This window comes from Stegodyphus dumicola, chromosome 3, assembly GCF_044657685.1.
Source record: "Stegodyphus dumicola isolate Sdum_Otavi_A_Nest chromosome 3, ASM4465768v1".
In the NCBI taxonomy this organism is placed as follows: Eukaryota; Metazoa; Arthropoda; class Arachnida; order Araneae; family Eresidae; genus Stegodyphus; species Stegodyphus dumicola.
Genome location: NC_140770.1, coordinates 277,878,473 through 277,900,456, shown reverse-complemented (window position 1 = coordinate 277,900,456; position 21,984 = coordinate 277,878,473). Strand labels below are relative to the sequence as shown.

The 21,984-nt window shown below is 34.2% G+C and overlaps 1 protein-coding gene across 1 annotated transcript in view; it reads left to right on the top strand.

Annotated features, from left to right (window-relative positions):
• Tom40 (Translocase of outer membrane 40) overlaps nucleotides 1–18,092 on the top strand; it is a 47,668-nt gene extending 29,576 nt beyond the window's left edge. The window contains exons 4-7 of the mRNA XM_085814209.1: nucleotides 5,695–5,932; nucleotides 7,951–8,033; nucleotides 9,678–9,774; nucleotides 17,529–18,092. Of these exons, the coding sequence (XP_085670335.1) occupies nucleotides 5,695–5,932; nucleotides 7,951–8,033; nucleotides 9,678–9,774; nucleotides 17,529–17,668 (558 nt within the window). The 3' untranslated portion in view covers nucleotides 17,669–18,092. The remainder of the gene's footprint in view (nucleotides 1–5,694; nucleotides 5,933–7,950; nucleotides 8,034–9,677; nucleotides 9,775–17,528) is intronic.
• The last annotated feature ends 3,892 nt before the right edge of the window (nucleotides 18,093–21,984 follow it).

Here is a 21,984-nt window from a genome sequence, read left to right as displayed (position 1 = left end):
CATGGCTGCAACAATTACATACAATAACACGACAAACAAATATTAATTTAGAGGTCAAACAACAAAAATCAGCGTTATATTTTCAAATTTTCACAGGACTAGTTTCGGTGTTTTTACCGAACCATCATCCTCAGCTGCAAAAAAAAAAATTGCACTTTTGTTTAAATTAATGCATACAATACTTCATATAAGTGCTGCTGTGTCTAATTACATCCGGCTAGATTCCTATTTTCATTATAATCTTCGACATCTCCTTTCCATGTCAGAATTCCATACATCAGCTCGCTGCTCCATGCTGAAGAGAATCGCTGTTACTGTCCATGTTAATAATCCGGGATATTGGGAGGATACATGGTCTTTGCAGATCGTTTCTTTCAATACTGGCATACAATTACATAAAATTTTTACCAGGTAGTTCAATTTTATACCCTAAAGCCACTCGGGGTAATTAAGTCAATTAGGGTGCAATGGCACCGCTTATCCGAAGGCGAAAATATAGGAAAGCCAAAGTCAATGGTTAAGTTCATCAGTTCTAATGAGAATGCGCTAGTGAAGTAAAGCGATGTGGTTTTGCATAATTTCTCAGTATGCATTTCGGACGAATTGAAATAATTCTTGCTTTTAAACTTGTATTCCATAATCAGCTTTAACTTGAAATTAATGTAGATTATTATTGAGAGAATTAGATTTTTGTAATGTAGTTTACGCGAGATGAGATCACATGATATGAACTGGCAAATCAGGATGTTCTACCATGAAAGCATAGTAATTTCATACACACAATTTGTAACACAATAAATAACATTTGGTTAATTAACAAAGTCTATAGCCTGCTCTGCCAGGCACAAAGTCCATTTGACTTTGGCAGAATCACAGTAAAATAATATATAAGTAATGAAAAATAACATGAATAATAAACTAAGTTATTTTAGCAAAGTCCATTTCCCTTTGTAAGTAAATATTTACAATTTTACCACTTTGAATTGTGGTGAATTGACCTAGGTCTTTTCACTATGCTTTCCACAGTAGGGTCATAGTTAACAATTTCTATAATTGCACTATAAGATGGCTTTTCCATTTTTTTCAAAGAAATTATGTACATCTATTACGATTTGTTCTTGAATCGGATTATCTTTAAATCTGTATGAATTTGCATATAATAATATGGGTCTGATTAATATCAGAATGTTCTTTAACTTGATAATTTAGATTAGTTCTAGCTAACTTAGATTTTTTGTCTAATAGACTGTATAAGGCCATGAAAGCTCTGTTTACTTTATTTTTTTTCTGTGACATGATCTTTGAAAGCAGACTGCCGATACTTACACCCAGGTATTTGTAGGAATTTGGAACTGGAATGATCTCATTTTCAGTTTTTACTTCTGAGTTTGTCCTCATATTTTTATATGTCTGTATTGATGCAATAAAATTCATTAATTTTACATCATCATGTTTTTTCAGAGCGTGGCTTGTTACTAAGTACGCCTTGAAACAACAGCATTGGAACTCGTGTTCTAAATTTAATCATCTGAACAACATTTATCATGTTAAATCCTTCCTTGAGAAGTTCATCCATTATATTGTTAACTGAACAATCAGAGACCCCCTGATAATTACTTTCAAGGGTTTAACTTTCTTCTGGTACATCACATAATGCTGAACATTATTCTGAGTTAAGTAAGCACTTATGTTCCGATGTTCATCAGTGTTAGCGGAGATAACTTTAAGAATCTCTATAGATAATGTGTATGTGGGAAGTAAACTGAAAGTAGATATTGGACAACTTTTTGACAAAGTAATTGTGGGAATAACCATAGTCTGATTCATTCTGACAACTGGAGACTCCACATTATGTGGGGTTATAACCTTATCTGACTTTCCATTATCAATATTTGTGCTAACATTGTCAGTGTCGCAAATAACTATGTCATTACTTGTAGTATTAGCCTTGTTGGAATCACTAAATACGTTAAATTTGTTGCTAACATCCAAGTCAAGAAAACCTTTGCTTAATTTGGTGGGGTGCATGGTCTTCCTCGGAAAGGTAAAGCCATCTTGGGTATGTTTTTTAATACACTGGTTATCATAAATTAGGAAAAATCACAAAAACAGCGATAATTCCCTCAAAAATAAGCCAAACCGTGTAAAATTTGAATATGTTTCCAAGTAAGCATAGCTGAGTAAAACTCGTATATGCAAATTAATGCCGCTGCACTCGGAATACGTTATCTGCGAGGAGCATAAAAGTCCATGTTTGAGAGCAAGCACACATATTGCACTGTGATAGCGACATCAGAAATCTGAGATAGCCATTCGTAACAATGATCTCCAGGCATCATTTGCCTTCAGAACTACGACAGAAAGCCATTGGGAGACTAGAGGCAGGACAAAGTCAAACAGAAGTGACCAGAGATGGCTAAATGTGAGTCCTTCTGTGGTTCATAGACTTTGGAGGCAATTTCAAATCACAGATTCGGCATCTAGGAGGTTCAGCCAAGGACGGCCAACTGCTACGACGAGCGCCGATGATCGATATTTGACATTATGTGCACTCAGGAATAGAACCGCTACTCAGACTCTTCTTAGATCCTCCCTTGCTGCAGCCACCGGAAGGTTCGTGTCAACATCAATTGTGCATAGAAGGCTTCACGAAGGTGGTCTGTATGCGAGGCGACCAACCATTTGTGTGCCGCTCGCGTCGCGCCATAGGAGGGACTGTTTTTAGTGGGCACAACATTTCCACTGGATGTCTGATCACTGGAGGGCGGTTCTCTGTATGGATGAATCCAGGTTTAGTCTAGAAAGCGATAGTAGGCGTTATTTGATATGGAGAGAACCTGAAACCCGTTATCATCCGTCAAGCATCTGTGAAAGAGATGCATACGGAAGGGGCAGTGTCTATGTTTGGAGTAGCATCTCTTTGGGTGGACGCACAGACCTCCATGTCTTTCCAAGGCGAACCGTAAATGCTCAGATTTTTAGAGATGACATCCTCGATGTTTATGTGCACCCATATGCCAGGGCAATAGGTGATGCTTTCCTGTCACAGGATGACAACACAAGACCACACAGGGCTCACATCATATATGATTATCTTCAACAGCAAATAATCATGCGCATGGAGTGGCCAGCTCGATCCTCGGACTTGAATCCTATCGAGCACGTTTGGGATGCTTTAGGGAGACGTTTAGCTGCTCTCAATCTGCCCCCTTAGACCCTTGCCGCGCTTGCAACTACTTTGCAAGAGCAATGGCTCTCGCTTACTATGGAACTGATAGACCGCATAATTGAAAGCATCACACATCGCTGAATGTGCTATATTGCTTCTAGAGGCGATTATATTCCATATTGAAGGTACTTTTACTATAGCAAATTGACATCTTCGATTTTTTCATTTTATACGTGTGCTAATTTTTATGCTACCATAATAATTGTCTGGTAATTTCTTTTTATGTTATTTGATACCTTACTATGTGTTGTATATTGTGGTTAAGTTTCATAAAATTCTACATGTAACCTTTTCAGTAATCATGATTTTTGTGATTTTTCCTTAATTTTTGATAACCAGTATAGTTGAATTTTTTTCCTTTCCGATAGTCAAAATTCCTTTTCCTTTTCCCTTTTTTTTTTTTTTTTTTTTTTTTTTCCACACATCTGTTGCATGCCTGCTTTAAGAAGATCCACAATTTTAGTACCCTTGTCTGTACCTTGTCTTGTCTTAGAAACCTTACTCGAAATAGGGGGAAGGACTACATTACTGGCCAGCAACATTTTCAGGATTTAGATGAGCAACAGATAAATCATCACTTTCTAAAACATCAGAATCAGTGATATCAGATAAATCAAGACTTGTTATGAGCCCTAAAATATTCACCTCTAATGTTCTGAGTATGCGAGTTAGTTTCTATAATCTACGCACCTACCATATCTGAATGTCAATTCTTATCCTGTCTCTGGATTGTCCTTTAGATATTGGCAACCCATCAATTTGTCTTCGAATTGAAGTGAATTTTGAAGAATGTCCACTGCATTGCTAAAGTCTATTTTTTTGTAAATCTTTTTCACAAGTAAATCCTTTAACAGCCTTATTCTTTTCATTTAAGAGGCATTCTTGAAGAATCAAAGGCCGTATCTGAATTGTACAAGTCATATTCAGAAATATTTTCACAATTCGAATCACTATCCAATGTCCATAATAATGCATTCAAAAATATATGTATTCTAAGAGCACGAGGCCATGCATACCTCAGTGACTGCCCTAAAATTTGTCTCTCAACCTTCTGCATTGTTTTTAGCCAATCACATTAAAGAAAAATTGTACTATAAATACCATTGTATTCCAACTATGCCTTCTCTTTCCATCATTTCCATTTACACGGCTCTTGTCAGTCTGTGCACAGTTTGGGAATCAGTAAGTCATCTACAGCTTTGAATCATTACACATGCACACACACATATATATATGTTACAGTGAAATACCGAAATCTGGAGAATGTCAACATTCACATAGTTGCTTGGTGTATGTCCGAAATATTTTCCAAATACTCTTATTTCTGACTTACACCGGTAAATGTCGACATTCACCATGTACTAATGGGGAATGTTGAACATATAAGGGTATTATGTTTTCTTCTCCGTAATTCAGTCTTGAAAAAAAAACGCACTTGAGACTTAAAATAAGAACTTAAAACACACAGTACATTCAAAATGAGAAAGGAAAATAATAGAAGTTAAACTTACTAAATTATGTGATTCAAATCTTATTTATTGCAACAACTTAAACTGTTATGACAATTCGAATTGTATAAGAGGCCCTTTCTTTTACAACTGCATTTATTTGTGGAACACTTCCTTTTGCAGTCACAGCATGTACATATACTCCTCTCTTTTCGACTTACACCAGAGCATATCTGTGATTGTCGACATAGACCGGTGAAGGTCCGAATGTACAAGAATGTGATGCAATATTCGATCTTTCACCGACGTATTTGATGAATGTTGACATTCTCCAGTGAAAGTCGACATTCTTCAATATCGGTCTTTCATGGTAACATATATATATAATGATTGTACAGAATCTAACTAATGCAATTTCACAAGTCCAGTTAGCAATTAATAATTGAAATAAATCTGCATTTATTGCTTTTAATTCTCTTTCTTAACCCTCTGAGCATTATGACTGGCTTTATCCGGTCATCTGAAGTTTGGCTACTTGGCACATATTAGCTTATGATTTAATATATTTTGCTTTCTTACTTTCTTTAATAATATATCATCTTAAAGAATGTAAGTTTATGAAAATATGGACTAAAATAAGTAATTAAACAATCTAGATTAATAAATGCTTTTTAAATACCGGTCTTCATGACAGATCTAAAATCCTGTGCTGCTCGGAGGGTTAATTAACAACAAATTAAATTTGGAAGAAAAATGCAAATACACTTTGCTGAACGACAGCACACTGTCCCATGAAAAATAAAAGTACTTTAATTTGGGTAGTGCCAACACTTTGTTCTTCATGACTATAGTGTTTGCTGCCATGTTTTCACGACGTACATGTGTGCAAATTCTTTATTATTTAATAATAAAGATTTAAATCCTTTCTGAATTTTATGATTCTAAAATAAGAAAACTACAATTTATTGGATAAAATGTTATGTTATTTACCGTTAAGTAATTTAAAATGAATTTCAGGTCCAAGACTCAAAATTTGTTGCTTCTCAGCTCGCTCTTGATTACAAGGGGTTAGATTACACAGCTTCTTTAATGCTAGCCAACACAGATATCCTGAATAATTCAGGGGTGGCTGTCCTACATTATCTTCAAAATGTTATTCCATCTTTGGCACTTGGTGCTGAAATGGTATGCCAGTATGGTCCTCAAGTTCCTGGAGGTCATGTGTCTGCAATGTCTTTAGCTGGAAGGTATACAGGTATGTGTTATTCCAGGGGTTCTCAACCCGGGAAGAATTCCCCTTTAGGATGGATTTCATAGTTTCAGAGAGGAATGCGGCCAGCCTGATTAAAAAAGAACCTAAATCTAAATAAATGTGTATGTATTTTTTTAGTTTGAAAAAACTGGAAAGGGGGGAGTGATCTTCTAGCAGTGATGAATGGGATGCATGCAGGAAAAAAGGTTGAGAACCACTGTGCTATTCATTATTATTTTTATTTTTAAAGTTGACCAGTGCTAAAAACTTGAGAATGCTAATAGTTCACCCTCCATTCAATTTCATGATGGCATATTAAAGTAGCTTCATGTGATTTTCATTGATTTCTTACATATAATCAAAATGTGACCCATTTTCTTTAAAATTAGGCTAAATGTTTTTGCTGCTGAAGAAGAGGCACTTGTCTTTGATTGCCCGTATAAAAAACATTCATTATTATTTTGTTATTCTTCATTCATTCTGTTAATTTCATTTACTAGTTAAATGCCTTATTCTTTATAAAAAAATTATCATGAATTGAAAGCAAAGTTTTATTTTTTGTAACAAATACTAAAAGTAATTCGAACATTATTTTAACTGTTTCAAAAGTCTCTTCCAACATAATTCATTATATTTAATTAATCATTTACCTTTTTACTGTAAACAATTCTCGTGTTTTGTTTTTAGTAGCCAGAAAATGCTGTTTTGTTGATCTTGAGTTATTTAGTGTTTTTAAGGTTCCTCGTTTGAACATTACTTTTTATATTAGTTTTATTTAAATTTTTCATTCATCTCAAATTCTATCATTTGGTTACTTTACTTCCAATTATAACATGCTTATCCTTCTTTTTGTGGTGCTTTTTAGTGTGTGTTTTAAATTTAGCTTTTAGGAATGTGTTTTATTCTATCACATACATGGTGGATTAGAAAGTGCATTACTTACCTATTATAATTTCCTTCATAATATTCACCTTCCATAGCAATGTCCTCGCATTTCTACCTCTGCTTAATGCAGCCTTTGCCATTTTGCATGAACAGATCTATAACATTTTGTGACTTATACTGGATCGTGGTAACTGTGAAAAAATGACTACCTTTCAGCTTCGTCTTCACCTGTGGAAAAAGGTTTGGTTTATTGGAGTATAGCCAAACCTATCTTAAGCTCTCAATGGCTATCTACCTAAGCAGAGAGATGCCTATGGAGGACTTCCTAAGAGAAATTGGCTCATGTACGTGTTACATATGGCAAAACCCACGAAAACACCCAGCCAGCCCATTAACCAGGAATTGAAGCCCAAACTGAACTAACCGTATTTAGAGACTTAGCCGCTCGGCTGCTGGCAGAAAAAGGAAGAAATCGGCAAGAACTGTATCTGTTATTCAGGGTTGCCATGCTACCGGGAACATCTGAAAAACCGGGAAATGTCCTGGAATTTAAATGTTTTAGTCAAAATCTGGGAAATTCAAGGTATTTCGTACTGAGATCCCCAAACCAAAAAAGCAATTTTCGTGGCAATGTAAGAACCGATCACTTTCCTGGCGAATCATAAACTGTCCATAGTGTAATTGTGGGCTGCAATGCACATATCATCACAAAACACCAATGAAATAACTCTCAATGTTAAAACAGCAATGTTTCTTGCCCTTTATCAAGGTTCATGGTCACTTGCTATAGTGCAGCCATGGGCTACCACTTGTTGGTATGCAACTGAGCTTGACCAGGAACTTTTTTATCTATCGGTGTATTTGTGCAAGGGAGATAAAATGTTAGATCTATGTAAAAATTCTGCATTCTACTTTTCTTGAAAAAATGTTTCTAGATATTTTGCTGTAAGGAAAAATTATTAAAATATAAGAATTAATAAAATATATTTTGATAAAAAAAAAATTAAGAGAAGAGCAGTTATTTGTTAGTTTGTGTCTTTGTGCAAGTTTTGAATGTCTTACTTATTTCATGGTTGAATTATGTTGTAAGTCGTCTCGCTTATAATATTGAGTTTTGAACTTTTTACTTGTTCCAGGGTCTAATTATACTGCAAGTGCAACAGTGAATCTTGCTTCTCTGCATGCTTGTTTTTATCGTAAAGGTGGTGAAAATATGCAGGTAAGTAAAGTAATGGTTTGATACATAATATGTGTATACATATTATCTAGCTTGTAATATTGTACATTTTGCTATGTATGGGGTGATTCTAAATTGCTTTTACAAATTTAGAGGGGTGATAGTACCCATCCAGATGAGCAGTAATTACCATAGAACATAGGGTCGCATTCCACACTGAGAGGCAGAAAAGAGGAGTATCAGAATTCCAACCTGAACTTACAACAGTGCTGGGAAAGCGAATGAATGAGACCAAAAGTTGTGCAATCAGATTTATTGTTTAGTGAAAAACTTACAGAAAGTGCTCCAAATGCTGACCACACGTGTTGTTGCACAGTTGACATCGAAAGGAACGACTGGCGCACCCTTCCAAAGATTCCTGGTATCTTGCCATGAGACCTTCAGCTGAGTCCACAGGCATATCATACACTAAAGATTTCATTCTGCCTCCAGAAGTCCAGTGGGTTGAGGTCGAGTCAGCTAGGGGACCAAGACACAGGTCCGCCATGTCCGATCAATTGTGTGGGAATGTGGCATTCACAGGGTTATGGAGCGTGACAGAAAAATTTGCTGGGGCTCTCGAGCATAAACCACATGTCTCTCTGAATGGGGAACGGAACAGCCTGCAATAAACTGGGAAGTACTTGTTTGAAGAAGATGTGGTCAAACGATCTAGCATGATGTAAGGGCCTGCCAGATAATCGCCTAGGATACCTGCCCAGACATTTATGGAAAATTTCTGCTGTTGTTTATGAGGGGTAGTACAGTGGGTATTGGTGTCAGACCAAACGTGTTGATTGTACATGTTGAAAATGCATTCTCTGCTGAATGTTGCCTCATCACTAAGTAATATTAAGGCAGGAAATCATGGATCGTTATTCCTCATTTCAAGCATTCACTGCACAAAGTCTGCTCGACAGCAATAATCATCTGTGTCCAAAGATTACACTTGTATGTGGTAGGGGTGCGTGTGTTCCTCATGTAAAATATGCCACATCACTGCGAAATGCCCATTTCGTGTGCCACCGCTTGCGTACTTGTGGAAGGAGCTGCTTCAAATCTAGTCAAAACTCGCCCTTCCGTTTCTGGCATTTGTACATTTCACGAACGCCCTGCATTGCTTTTTGAGATGGCAAAAGAACCACAGTCTTCCAATTAACACTGGAAAAGGTTGCATGACTTGGAATCCGATGAATTGGAAACTGCTGTTCGTACAATATTCATGCTTTGCATCTCTTCCCTTTTGCTTCACCGTATGGGAAGTGAATATTTGCCAATCCCTCATATGTGTATTCCGCCATAGTATTCACAAAAAATTGCAGACTATGTTATCAAGGTAATAATTGAAATGATGATGTGTCATCTTCAAGGACACCGTTTGCTCTGTTTGGCTTTCTCTGGTATCAACTAAGAGCAAAATGTTTCTTCTTCTCAGTGCAAATTTGTATTCGGTTAATTCTTGATAGTCTTCTCCTTTATTTATGCATCTCTATCTTTCTCTTTTCTGCCTATCGGCGTAAAATGCGACCCTATGTTCTGTGGTAATTATTGGTCGTCTGCATGGTACTATCACCCTTCTTAATTTGTAAAAGCAATTTAGAATCACCCTATGTATTTTATATATATATATATATAACCTTCTTTTAGATGGGTGTTGAATTGGAAACAAACTTAAGGTTAGGAGAAACTCTATGTAGTATAGGATATCAAATTGATCTTCCTAAAGCAAATTTAATGTTTCGAGGTAAGAACTTTTTAACATTTTTTACTTTTCTGCCAAACTCATCATTCAGCTGTTAACAATTTTTTTTAAGAATTTTTTTCTTTTTACTCTTATGTATTTTATTTTAAATATTCAGCTTATTTTAAAATCCATATTTTTTATGATAATAAGTAAGCACTATTAAAATCATGCATAGAGCTTCTGTACCTATAAAAATAATAATATTGGGGGCTTCTGTAAGAGATAATTTTTATGTTATATTCCAAACTCTAGACAAGCGTTTCTTAAACTGTCGGTCGTGACCCCTAACAGGTTGTGAAAATTTAAGTCAGGTGAATGAATTTTAAAAAATTGCATTATTCGACATTGTTAAGATTAATCATCTGCCATTATTTATCCCAAAATGAAGTTTTTTAGCTGTCAAGTGACTAAAAACTTTTATGTGGAATAAGTATTTCAACTTCAATGCTTGTAATGTTTTCATGTACTTAAAACAAATCCTGAAACTACTACTTTTCATATGGCTATATTGTTACCAAAGAAATAAATTATTTGTGGGAAAATATTTATTTTTATACCCTTATTCTATATTTAATATTGAGTTACAAAAAAGTCTTGATGATAAGGGGTCATGAATGAAAAGAATTTTTTAAAACTTGATCTGCACCAGAGGGTCTTACAGGGAGGATATGGTCAGCCAGACTGCACCTGGTTCCCACTGTGCTGTTAAAAGCTGCCCAGGTAAAGTTGTTAGTGACGTTGACTGTGGTACTATGAACCCAAACTCTAATTCTGAAGAAGGCTGTAATGTTTGTAAGCATGTGGTGTATGTGTGGCAAGGGGCTCTCAAAATACATGGTGGCCCAAAAGTCCTCTCAAGTGGTTAATGGTATTGGGAAGAGGGATGAGAGACCTTTGGACTGCCCGCTATGCTGTTCTTCCTTAAAACTGAGGCAGAGCTGTGTAGTTAGTATGGTGAATGCCTGTACAACCTGTGGTGAAATTCTGGTGTCCCACCAACATGTATAGTGCTGTTAAAAAAGTAATCTAAATAAATGTATATGTATTCATCAAGCTTTAGAAAGAGGGAGAAGATGATCTTCTAGCAGTGGTGGGGCCAAAAGAGGTTGCGAACTACTGCTCTAGTCCATAGTTTTCCGATTCTTTTGTGGTTCACTGTACCTTTCGGAGAGCAGCTGCCTGTCCTTGCATCAGTAATATTTTATTCCTTCTGAATGTGATCTGCAGATACTGATTGAAAAAGCTTAAAAATGTTTAGGTATTTATATTACTTGCATTTGACCAAATTATTTATTAAAAACCACTTTTCAAAATATTGAGAATAGAATGATAACAATTAAAGACAACCTGATGTACCATTCTTAGATTCCTGCGACAATGTACACAATAGCATATATTTTTAAAATGTGCTCCTTTCACATGTTGAATGTTACTAGAAAACATCATTACCTTGGAATAGAAAAATAAACCTACGTTCAGCTTGAACCAGCATATGTAAAGGATCGACTGACATGGTTTAGTATGATACCTTTAACCCTCCGAGTTGTGACCGGCTTTATCCAGTCATCAGAAGTTTTGCTACTTGACATATATTAGCTTAATTTAAGATATTTTGCTTTCTTACTTTCTTTAATAATGTAAATATCATCTTAATGAATGTAGGTTTATGAAAATGCAGACTAATATAAGTAACTGTACAAACTCAATTAATAAATGCTGTGTGTTTGTAATATTTATGTAATTAATATAATGTTTAAATGCATGTTTAGAAAATGTTTATGAAACCTATTTTTTTAAGCGTGTTCATTTTGCCCATTTACTGCCCCTTCATTCAGTAATACTTCCTTAGATCTCCTTATAGCCTTTTTATAGGCAACAACATCCATGTTGGGAAACCCTGTTTCTAGACCCCTAGAAAATGTTTATGCAAACTATTTTTTTAAGTATGTTCGTTTTGCCCACTTACTGCCCTTCATTCAGTAATACTTCCTTAGATCTCCTTACAGCCTATTGATAGGCAACAACATCCATGTTGGGAAACCCTGTGTTCTAGACCCCTTTTTGTATGCTTTGTTCCCCCACATATTCGTTTGTTTTGCACATGTCTGCTCTTGATGCATTGTGTATATGATTTCACTTAATTCTGCTTCAGTTATCTAGCTCATTTTGTCATGTGAATATTGAAGAAAATTCATTGCACTTTAATAAAATGTGAAGATCTTTTTGGCATATGGATGCAAGGTTACCACGCTACCTGAAAAACCAAGAAAAGTCGTGGAATTCGAAAATTGACCACAAAAGTCAGGGAATTTATAATCGGATCTGGAAATCAAAACCTGGAAAAGCTGATGAATCATGTATCTCATGAGGGTCATTTGGACAGCTGGTGTAGAGCAAGTCAGATTGTCTTTTAGAAAAGCAAAGCAAGTTTCCAGCATCTTTTGTTTCCAGTAACCTCGACAATCTAGAGATTCGCATGTGCATCTTGAACGAAAGTAAATCTTCCCCTCCCCCCCCCCCATTTTCGTATAAAACAACATATTTTAAACATTTTATTATTTCTTAAATGCCTTGTTTGTCATTTTGCTGTAAAATAAAAAAATGAAATCAATCATCTAGGCTAACCATTTAACATATCTATATTCGCCAAAATACTAGCCATTTTTGTTATTCTGTTTTTAATTCTTAAATAATTAACTTTATTTTAATGTTATTCGCATCATTTAATGCATTTTCCTCCTTCTAAATTTAATTATTAACCTTCCAGCATGCGCGCTTGGCAATTTTACACGAGCACGCGCACGTCGTATTTTTTACGACATCCGTTGTTTTAATTTTTTGGGCAAGAAAAACGACAGAAATGAGTGAATATTGATAATAAATTTGTTAAGAAATAAAATATTAATATTATTAATACAAAATACAAATGATATCACATTCAAATATAATTATTTTTAAGTTCTTATGTTAGCGAGATGGAAATGCAGTGATGTATTTCATTATAGAAAATTTTAAATTTATTATTTAATAATTATATTTTAAAATCGAAGCTAATTTTAATATTCGTCAAAGACAAGTGTAGACAATGATAAAGGAAAACACCTTGGTGGAGGAAAAAAAGTAAGTTTAGCATTACTTACTTCTGCAAGGAAATTTACTTCTTACTGGTTACAAAAATGCACAGTAAACTAACTTAAATGTTTCTATTTATTTCTAAAAAATAGAAATAAAAGAAAATAAGGAATGGAAATCGCTATTGTTCTCCCATCCAAAGGTTTCCTTTTTTTCATCAGTTAATTCTTGAAAAATTTGAACAAAATCAGCTGGTTGCACATATTTTTTTGCCATGAAAACCGATATAAAATTTACAGAGCCAAATGTATTCAAATTAAAATATACACGGCAATTAATAACACAAAAATTACAAATTATTTGAGGAAAAAATATTTTGCGAATTTTAAAACATGACCACGCGCGTGTCATAACTTTTATGGAAAAGCTGCCACATAGCATAAAGCCTAGTTATATATTAAAAAAAAAAAAAAAGTCAAATGATTTCCTGTTGGCACATTCCATGATGTGGGGAAGGGTAGAAAGGAGGAATAAAAATTACCTTCAGACGTTTCAGCTTCGATATGCAAAAAATATGCATTAAATACTGAATTTGTCGTAAATTCTGCACATGCTGGAAGGTTAATTAATGTTTTCCAATTTCAGGCATATTTATGAAACTAATTGTAGCAGTAACATCATCCATCCCGAAATTTAAAGCACATATTTTTTACTTATGTATGCTGCAAAAGAACAATAAAATACTTAAATTTATTTTAAAATATCATTAAATAGATTTCTTTCTTCCTTTAGCTACAAAATGTCTAGGAAATGCATTTTAAAATCCCAGTTGAGCAGATTCGAATCTCAGTCCTCTGTGGAGAAAACAACTCTTATGTAGTAATTAAAAATAATACTTTGGGGATGTAATTGGCAATTTTTTGTGTTTTCAAGTGTTACCATAATTAATTTACCTTCAGCACTGCCAACGTGCACTATGTGAATAGCCTGGAAATTTCTTCAAACAAATCTGGAAAAGTTAGGTACTTTTATTGTCCTGTTTGAATGGCAACACTGTGGGTGTTTAGTCACAGAAACTCATTCAGTAATTTTTCTTAATTTAATCCTACACACAAACAACCCATTGTGGCATTGGTAAATAGGAGTTTCGTTAATGATAATTTGCAGGAGTAACAAGTATGTTATATTCTATATATATTTAATTGAATATCTTTATTTTGCTAAAACATAGTACATGACTGAAGAGCAGTTTCAAAGATTTATTTTAGTGCTTGCCATTTCGCAGCAGGTATCAATTTCCTAGAGTTTTGACCTGCTCTTTCGAGTTTGCCGTATCAAGAACAGCTTAGTGAAAAATTAAGAGACATGTTTTATGTCCACGACCCGAAGGCGAAGAAACCTAGAAAATGCCGAAACATGCAGTCCATAAATGCCTCCATACGAGGCTAGAAAGTTTGTGCAGAGCATTCAATCGCGCTGGCGTGGAAAGATGGAAAATCACGAAATCAGTGCAGTAATGGAATCATCAGTCAGCAAAGTCTTCACTTGGGGAGTCCGTCTGGCTTAGTTTTCGTTTTCTGCAATTCTCATCAACATCATTGCGGCTTGGAAACCTGCTTTAAGTTTTTCAGCTGTTGATTTTGCCTGTCTTATCTTCTCTATGTGTGAAATTATGGAACTCAGGACCTCGTTGATTTTTTCGTCTTTTAACCATGAAACGGCATTAGCAAATTCCTTATGTGGCAGTTTGAAATTTCCTTTAACTTTCTCGCTGTACGTCATTTGACTAGTACTTATCTTTGCTGGTTTTGGAATACTTTTAGTAGACGGGAAGTTTTCCTCATTTTTCTCTGGAACTGCAGGTCTTGAGGTAGGCTTTTTCCTTTCAAATCACTTTTTATATTCACTGCAACCACGGTAGCTGCTGACGTGGTTTAAAATGCAGAAAATGCATTTCAGTTGTTCATCAGCGTTCAGAGGGCATTCGTTGCTCCTGTGAGGTTCACCACATTTACAGCATCATATAGGGTTATTGCATAGTTGTTGGGCATGGCTGAACTCTTGACATCGGAAACACTTTATTGGACGTTTCTTCAGCGCGTAGTTTTCTATCATCACATTAAAACTGAACACATTGTTCAGTTTATGTATTGAGTGTCCTGCAGCATTTTCTTGAGCTCTAGCAGAAAGATTGTCAATTTTTCAAAGTTGTTCCTCCACGAACGGGTGAACTGCTTTACCTTTATCACGGGAAATTTTCTTCGCTGCAAGTCCTGTAGAATAGCTTCTTGTTTGATAGAGGCTGGAATATTCTTCATTACGATCCGGATGGGTTTCTCACTTTAAAACCGATAGGAATGGTCTTCTTTGCGTGCCTTCTTAGCATCTTTTATATTGACTGGATACCCTTTCGTCTTTAATAAGCTGACCGCTTCATCTAACTTCGACTTTTCCTAGAATGCTAAGAATTTCCTTCATTTTACTTCCATCTTTTTCGTTTTTCAATAATCGTTCAATTTGCTCCTGCGAACTTATTCTGTGGATCTTCTTTCCTTTGGCTTTTTTGGTTTAGCTTTTTTGGGGCTTCTTAGAAATTCATCACGTCTGGAAAATACAAGATGAGATGCTGTAGATCTCCAGCATAGTCAGTAAAGTCCTCTTCTATTGAGTCGGGAGTCCTAAAGAAGGACATTTTTTATTACCCTTAGGTAATGCTCCTCAAAAAGTCTCACTACTAGCAGCTCAAAAACTTTCAACTAGCAAATGCAAGTAAACCCCTCTATCCGCCTATTGGACTGGGACAGTGCCTTCACTCTCTCATTTATTTTAGTGAATCTACAATATGTTTAGCTCAGCAGTACCTAAAATTACTGTTATTTCTTCTAGATGATACTGTATCATGGAATTATGAATATCTGGAACTGCTTTTAAATATTACTGTCACAAGCTAGCAGCTTGTATTGCAGCAACTGAGAAATAATGTTATTTTTTGTCTTAAAAGGAAGTAAAGTAATGAATTTTGCAATATGCCTACAGGATAGATCATCATACCATGCTGCATCTCTCTCTTTCAGTTTTGTCAAAAATGAAGTAACAAGCCTTCATTTTTTGTTCTGAATAACTTCTGCCTTTGTTGAAACTCAGCCATTGAAAATGAGTTTGGGTAATTTATTAGAGCAGTTCATGATTCTGAAGCTGATACTGTGTTAACTGTATAGTGAGAACTAATGATATCTTACCTGTGATGTTCATGAATGGGAGACGGGTTTTATCCAGCCATGAAAATTGTTGAAACTGGGTGTGTAGTATCTTATTATTTATAATGTTTTGTCTTCTTTTGTGATCTCAGTATAATACTAATAAAATCTTCTCAAGAGATAGTTGAAGAGGAATGGAAGATCCACGTGCTGTCCCCCGTGGGTGTTCTCTCAAAATTTGGGTAGAACTGCACTGTTAATATGGCAACACTCTACCCATATAACCAGTGGTAAAATTCTGGTTTCTCACCCACTTCAACCTGTATCTAAATGAATTCGAGTTAAAAAAGAGATGAAAATAATTGATACAAATATAGCAACTAACTGTTTAAACAGTTGTTTATGAGCATATCCAAAAACCTGCACACAGTTCTTTCTTATATTACTCTTTGGTTTGGCTATAAAAATGTTTGGACTTTGGTTTGGCTATAAAAATGTCATCATGTCCCGCTCTTGCCATTTATCAGTGAAAGCATGGTATTGCAATCAGTGTTGATCTATTAGCAATGCTTGAATTTATGTATATGTTACGCTGAAACACCGAAATCTGGAGAATGTCGACTTTCACCGGTGAATGTCAATATTCACATAGTCTCTTGGTGTATGTCCGAAATATTTTCCAAATACTCTTATTTCTGACTTACACCGGTTAATGTTGACATTCACCATGTACTAATGGTGAATGTTGAACATATAACAATATTATATTTTCTTCGTAATTCAGTAATTCTCCGTAATTCGCGAATAAACGCACTTGAAACTTCAAATAAGAACATGAGAACCTAAAACACACTATACATTCAAAATGAGAAAGGAAAATAATAGAAGTTAAAAACTTACTTAATTATACAGTACGTTCTAAATGAGAAAATAAAATAACAGTAATAAAAAACTTATTAAATTATGTCATTCAAATCTTATTTATTGCAACAACTTAAAGTATTATGGCACTTTATGACCTCTCTTTTCGACTTCCACCAGAGCATATCTGTGATTGCCGACATACACCGCTGAGGGTCTGAATATACAAGAATGTAGTGAAATATTTGGTCTTTCACCGACGTATTTGGTGAATGTTGATATTCTCCTGTGAAAGTTGACATTCTCCAATTTCGGTCTTTCACGGTAACATATACAAATTACTCACCAAGCTTTGGAATGCAGATAATTTGTCCATTTTATTTCTTAAAAAAATTTACATGGCCATTATGAGAAATAAAAAATATATATTCTGCTCTCAATGTTCTTTTAAAAAATCTTTGAAATTACTATTTTGTCAACAATAACAGAAAATGTGTGTTTCTTACATTAAAATTTTTTATCTAAATATTTTATTATTTAAAAAAGATTGGCTGTGAAGTCTCCTTTAAAAAGAGAATATTGTTGTGTGACAATATTAAAATTAATTATTTTCATTATTTATAGGTATGGTTGATTCTAATTGGAATGTTGGGGCTGTGCTTGAGAAGAAACTTACACCATTACCATTTACTCTTGCTCTCAGCGGCATGCTTAATCATACTAAGTGTAATTATCGATGTGGAATTGGACTAATTATTGGTTAAACTATAGCCAAATTATAAAAATTTGTCTAGAAATAAATTTTTTTAAATTATATTTAGAAAAAATAAGGACTATATATTGACAAACAAGCATCTTCACATTCCATATGTGATATGTGAAAGAGGTAGTAGGTTATAAATATGCTAGATTACATTTTCTTAATTTATTAACTCAAAAATCAATTTAAAATTTATTTCATTAAAAAGGAAAACTATTAAAATCCATTTTAGTTTTGATGAACTGATGTGATGGAAAAATTCATCAACATGTTATACAATTATGTTTGCACAATATTATTTGCATGCCAACTGAATTGTAAAGCAATTACCATTTGCTTGTGTTTGTTCGATCATTTTGTAAATAGAGACCCGATGTCACAAGATGTGATGCATTTTAAATCGTCAATTAAATTTTTTTATATAGAAATGGATTCAATTTTTCCAGTGTATAAACACATTGTTTTGATATTGGTATTTTCCTATTTCATCTGCGTATTAGAATAAACTTGAATTGAGAAACTGTAGATGGGCTTAAGTCTGTAAGTAATGGAACAAACAGTTTGATACTATTACAAAGAAATATTACTGAGACATTTATATTTTTAAAAATTGCTATTGGAAAGTATCTTATATCTAACACTGCAAAGAGTTTTTACCATTACAGATTTTGACAGTTGAAAAAAAAAATTCCAATCAGATTTTGAGAAGTGAATTTCAGTTTAACACCTGAAACAGTTTTAAACTAAGCAATTACATAGGCATCCTAATTTAAGAATTAATACCATGGAAATTAAGGCTATGGAACTCAAAATTTTATATTTAAAATGTGCTCCAAAAGAAAACAATTTTAGTTTGTTAACCAACAAAACTTGTCCTCAGCACATTGTTATATCTAGACAGTCTCGTTCATCTTCAAAATGTCTGCTTTCTAAAATTTTTTTCTTTCTTAAAAAAGCTAAAAATGACTCTTATTTCAACCTTCTTGTTTTCTGTTTGAATGTAATGAATGATTTCACTCATTTGATCTATATATGAAGTATTGAGCTTACTGTCAAAGATGAGTCTAAAATATTTCACATTTTTAATATCATTCAAAATCTTTTCCTTAACAATTCCACCCAAAAGTGAGATAAACTCATTTTGCGTGGTGGAAAGGAGATAGCTTTTTAACCCTCTGAGCGGCAAGAGTTTTCGCTACTATGATAACAATTTTTTTATTTTAAAACTCATTTTGAGTGGTGGAAAGGAGATAGCTTTTTAACCCTCTGAGCGGCAAGAGTTTTCGCTACTATGATAACAATTTTTTTTATTTTAATGTAAAAACTCTCCTGGAATTTCATACCTGTATTTGTGTACTTTTGATATATTGCCTTAATTTCTTTGACATATTTTAATATGCATATATATATTGTTCTAGTTTGATCTAAGTACATAATCAAATTTTGATGGAAGTTGAATCGACTGTAGAAAATTACCTTTGTCCTTTCCCGACGAACGCTCTGTGTGGCTGTGGAATGAAAAATTTTGCTTAGCTGTAAACATGGGACATTTAAGGAGTGTTTTTGAAAGATCTCTCCATTTCTTTTTTTCTGTTTCAGTAGCTGTCTGTCTAATTATATCCATTGTTCTATTGGCAATTAGACGCTTGAAGTTTAAAATTTGCGCTTAAAGTTTCCATTAAGTTTGGAAACCAGTTACAAATTTAGGTGTAATACTCAGACTTGCATCTGTGCCAAAGAGTCATCAATAACAACAATACAAACTTTGATTTTTGATTGAATATCCCATCCAGATTCTCAGAATCTTGCCATTTATCTGACTCGTATAGAAACAATCAGACATCAACTTTCAGCTAGCATCCTTCGTCTTAATCTTGTGCCCTTGTCTCTTAATTGAAACAAATGGCTCATCTTTGATTTGAAATGCTTCATTTCCTCTTTTAATTGCGTCAACTCTTAGATTATCTGGAACAGGGAAAAGTCAATCAGAAAATAAACTATTAATTTCTTCTTCTCCTCCTCCTTCCTCTTTGTTTGATGTGCCATCTTCATTGTGATTATCTCCAAAGTTGTCATTTTCTTTATCTTATTTGAACTCTCATTTTATATCTCAGTTTCATGAATGTCTGTCTAATTTGATCTTCACTTTAGGGATTTTTATCAAGTTTTTCATTAACTCTAATTTCATTCTCAGATTGAGATAATATTGCACCGTCTTCTCCCAAACTTGATGCTGATATCGAAGATTTAACAAATTTTAACTTCAAGCGGACTAGCGACTGGATTTCCAAAACTTTGGTCTTAAGCCCCCCTTTCCCGTACTTCACTTTTTTAACTCTGGTAACTCCAAAATAGTTATTTTCTCCATAATATATATATATATATATTACAATCGCAATACTTTCTCTGTATTACAGTAGCTTGTGAGAAAATTAAAATAATGGATTTATTTTATTTTACATAGTCAAAACTTTACTTCTAAAAAAATATTACTCTCACAAGCTAGTAGCTTGTATTTCAACAATGGAATGGGTTAAAAAGCTATCTCCTTTCCACCACCCAAAATGAGTTTATCTTACTTTTGGGTGGAATTGTTAAGGAAAAGATTTTGAACGATATTAAAAATGTGAAATATTTTAGACTCATCTTTGACAGTAAGCTCAATACCTCATATATAGATCAAATGATGTATTGTTCGTTCGCCCATAGAATGATCCTAAAGTAAACAAAAGTATGAGCCTCTTACCTAAATGCGAGTAATGGCCTAAATTGAGATAGAGATAGACATATTTGTTTATGTTATAGTTGGTTCTATGAGTGAATGGGCAATATCTCCCCATCCCACTGCTTAAAACATTTTGCGCCATCTATTTTATTATATGTTCAGGTTAAAAATATGTTGCACAGAACGACTTGAGATTTAAGGCAGGGTTGAAATGGTGAGTTCAACAGGGCATTTCAAAAGAAATGAAACCGAAACACCCGCATATACTGCACAATAATACTAAGTCATTACAGCATCACATCATTCATCCAAAATTAGTGATTGTAAAGGCCTATGCAGATTATCTGACATATTATTAACAAAAAGGTGCATTAATACAAAAAAAGCAATTTTTTATTATCCCTTCAGAGCTGGTAGCTGGTGCAGGCCGCAACCATGTTCCTTCACCACTGCATAAATGCATAGTGAAATCTTGTTGCATAAATAATTTGATCATTTAAAATTAAATAACAAAAATATTGAATGATCTAGAAATGAAATCTTAATTTACGATATAAAAGCTTGAATGTTCATGTAATGAAGTGACATCAAAGTCTGTCAATAAATTTCTTTTTTGAAAAAATAAAAATTTTATGTGCAGCTTTAAGGTAATGTAATCTACCCACTGTCAGACAAATCTGAAAGAGGTACTGTTAAAGACCAAGATGGTATTTCACAGATTCAACATGTGTAGCAATCAGTCTTAAAGTGTTGTGTTAACTAACCATGGCTACTAGAGACATGGGCATAGACACTGGGGTACACTTGCAAGTTCGCAAACGAAAAAATACAGTTCTAAAATATTTACTGACTGGAAAAGAATTTTCTCTGTGATTATTCTACTAAGATATTGCTTTTCACTTGAAAAGTCTAGAACAGTCTAAAAATGTTAACTTTAAAGAATTAAAGATTGTAGAAAATAACATGTTTTTCTCTTTGGAACACAATTCTACATGAAATTCTGACATTTTCATCTAATTAGAGTAAAGAGTTGATGCATCACCATCTCTTCACACTTTTATTTATTTTAAACGCACTTCTTCCTTTTTTAACATACTTGATGAGATCTCACAAATTAAAAATTAGTGTTTCCTGCTTCTCTTATTTTGATTTCAATCAACCTTAATCACTTCATGAAATCTTGTTAGCTACGGGAGCAATAGCAGCTATAAACTTTTGTATTTCTCAGTCGGAAGACGAAGCATAATATTATTTTCGAAGCAAATAACCCATTAAGAAACTTAATTGGAAGATTTTTCTGAAAACTGGTGATGCTAAGGAAATCCTGCCAGGTAAAATTGAATTCGGTGGCCCATGCATCCCAATGTCTAAGGAGGAATAGCAATCTCCGCTCAAACAAGCACCTGATCCGGGGAAGCGGAAAAAGATCTCGACCCACTTGCACCTGGAAGCCCACAATGAACAAAGCGGTCCCCTCTTTTTTATTATTATTATTTAGTTCTAAACCCTTGGCTCTCAAACCAACTGGGAATTCTACTAATGTGCAGTCCTTCAAGGAAATCTTGGTTCCCAAGGCCCATCAAAATATCGTAACC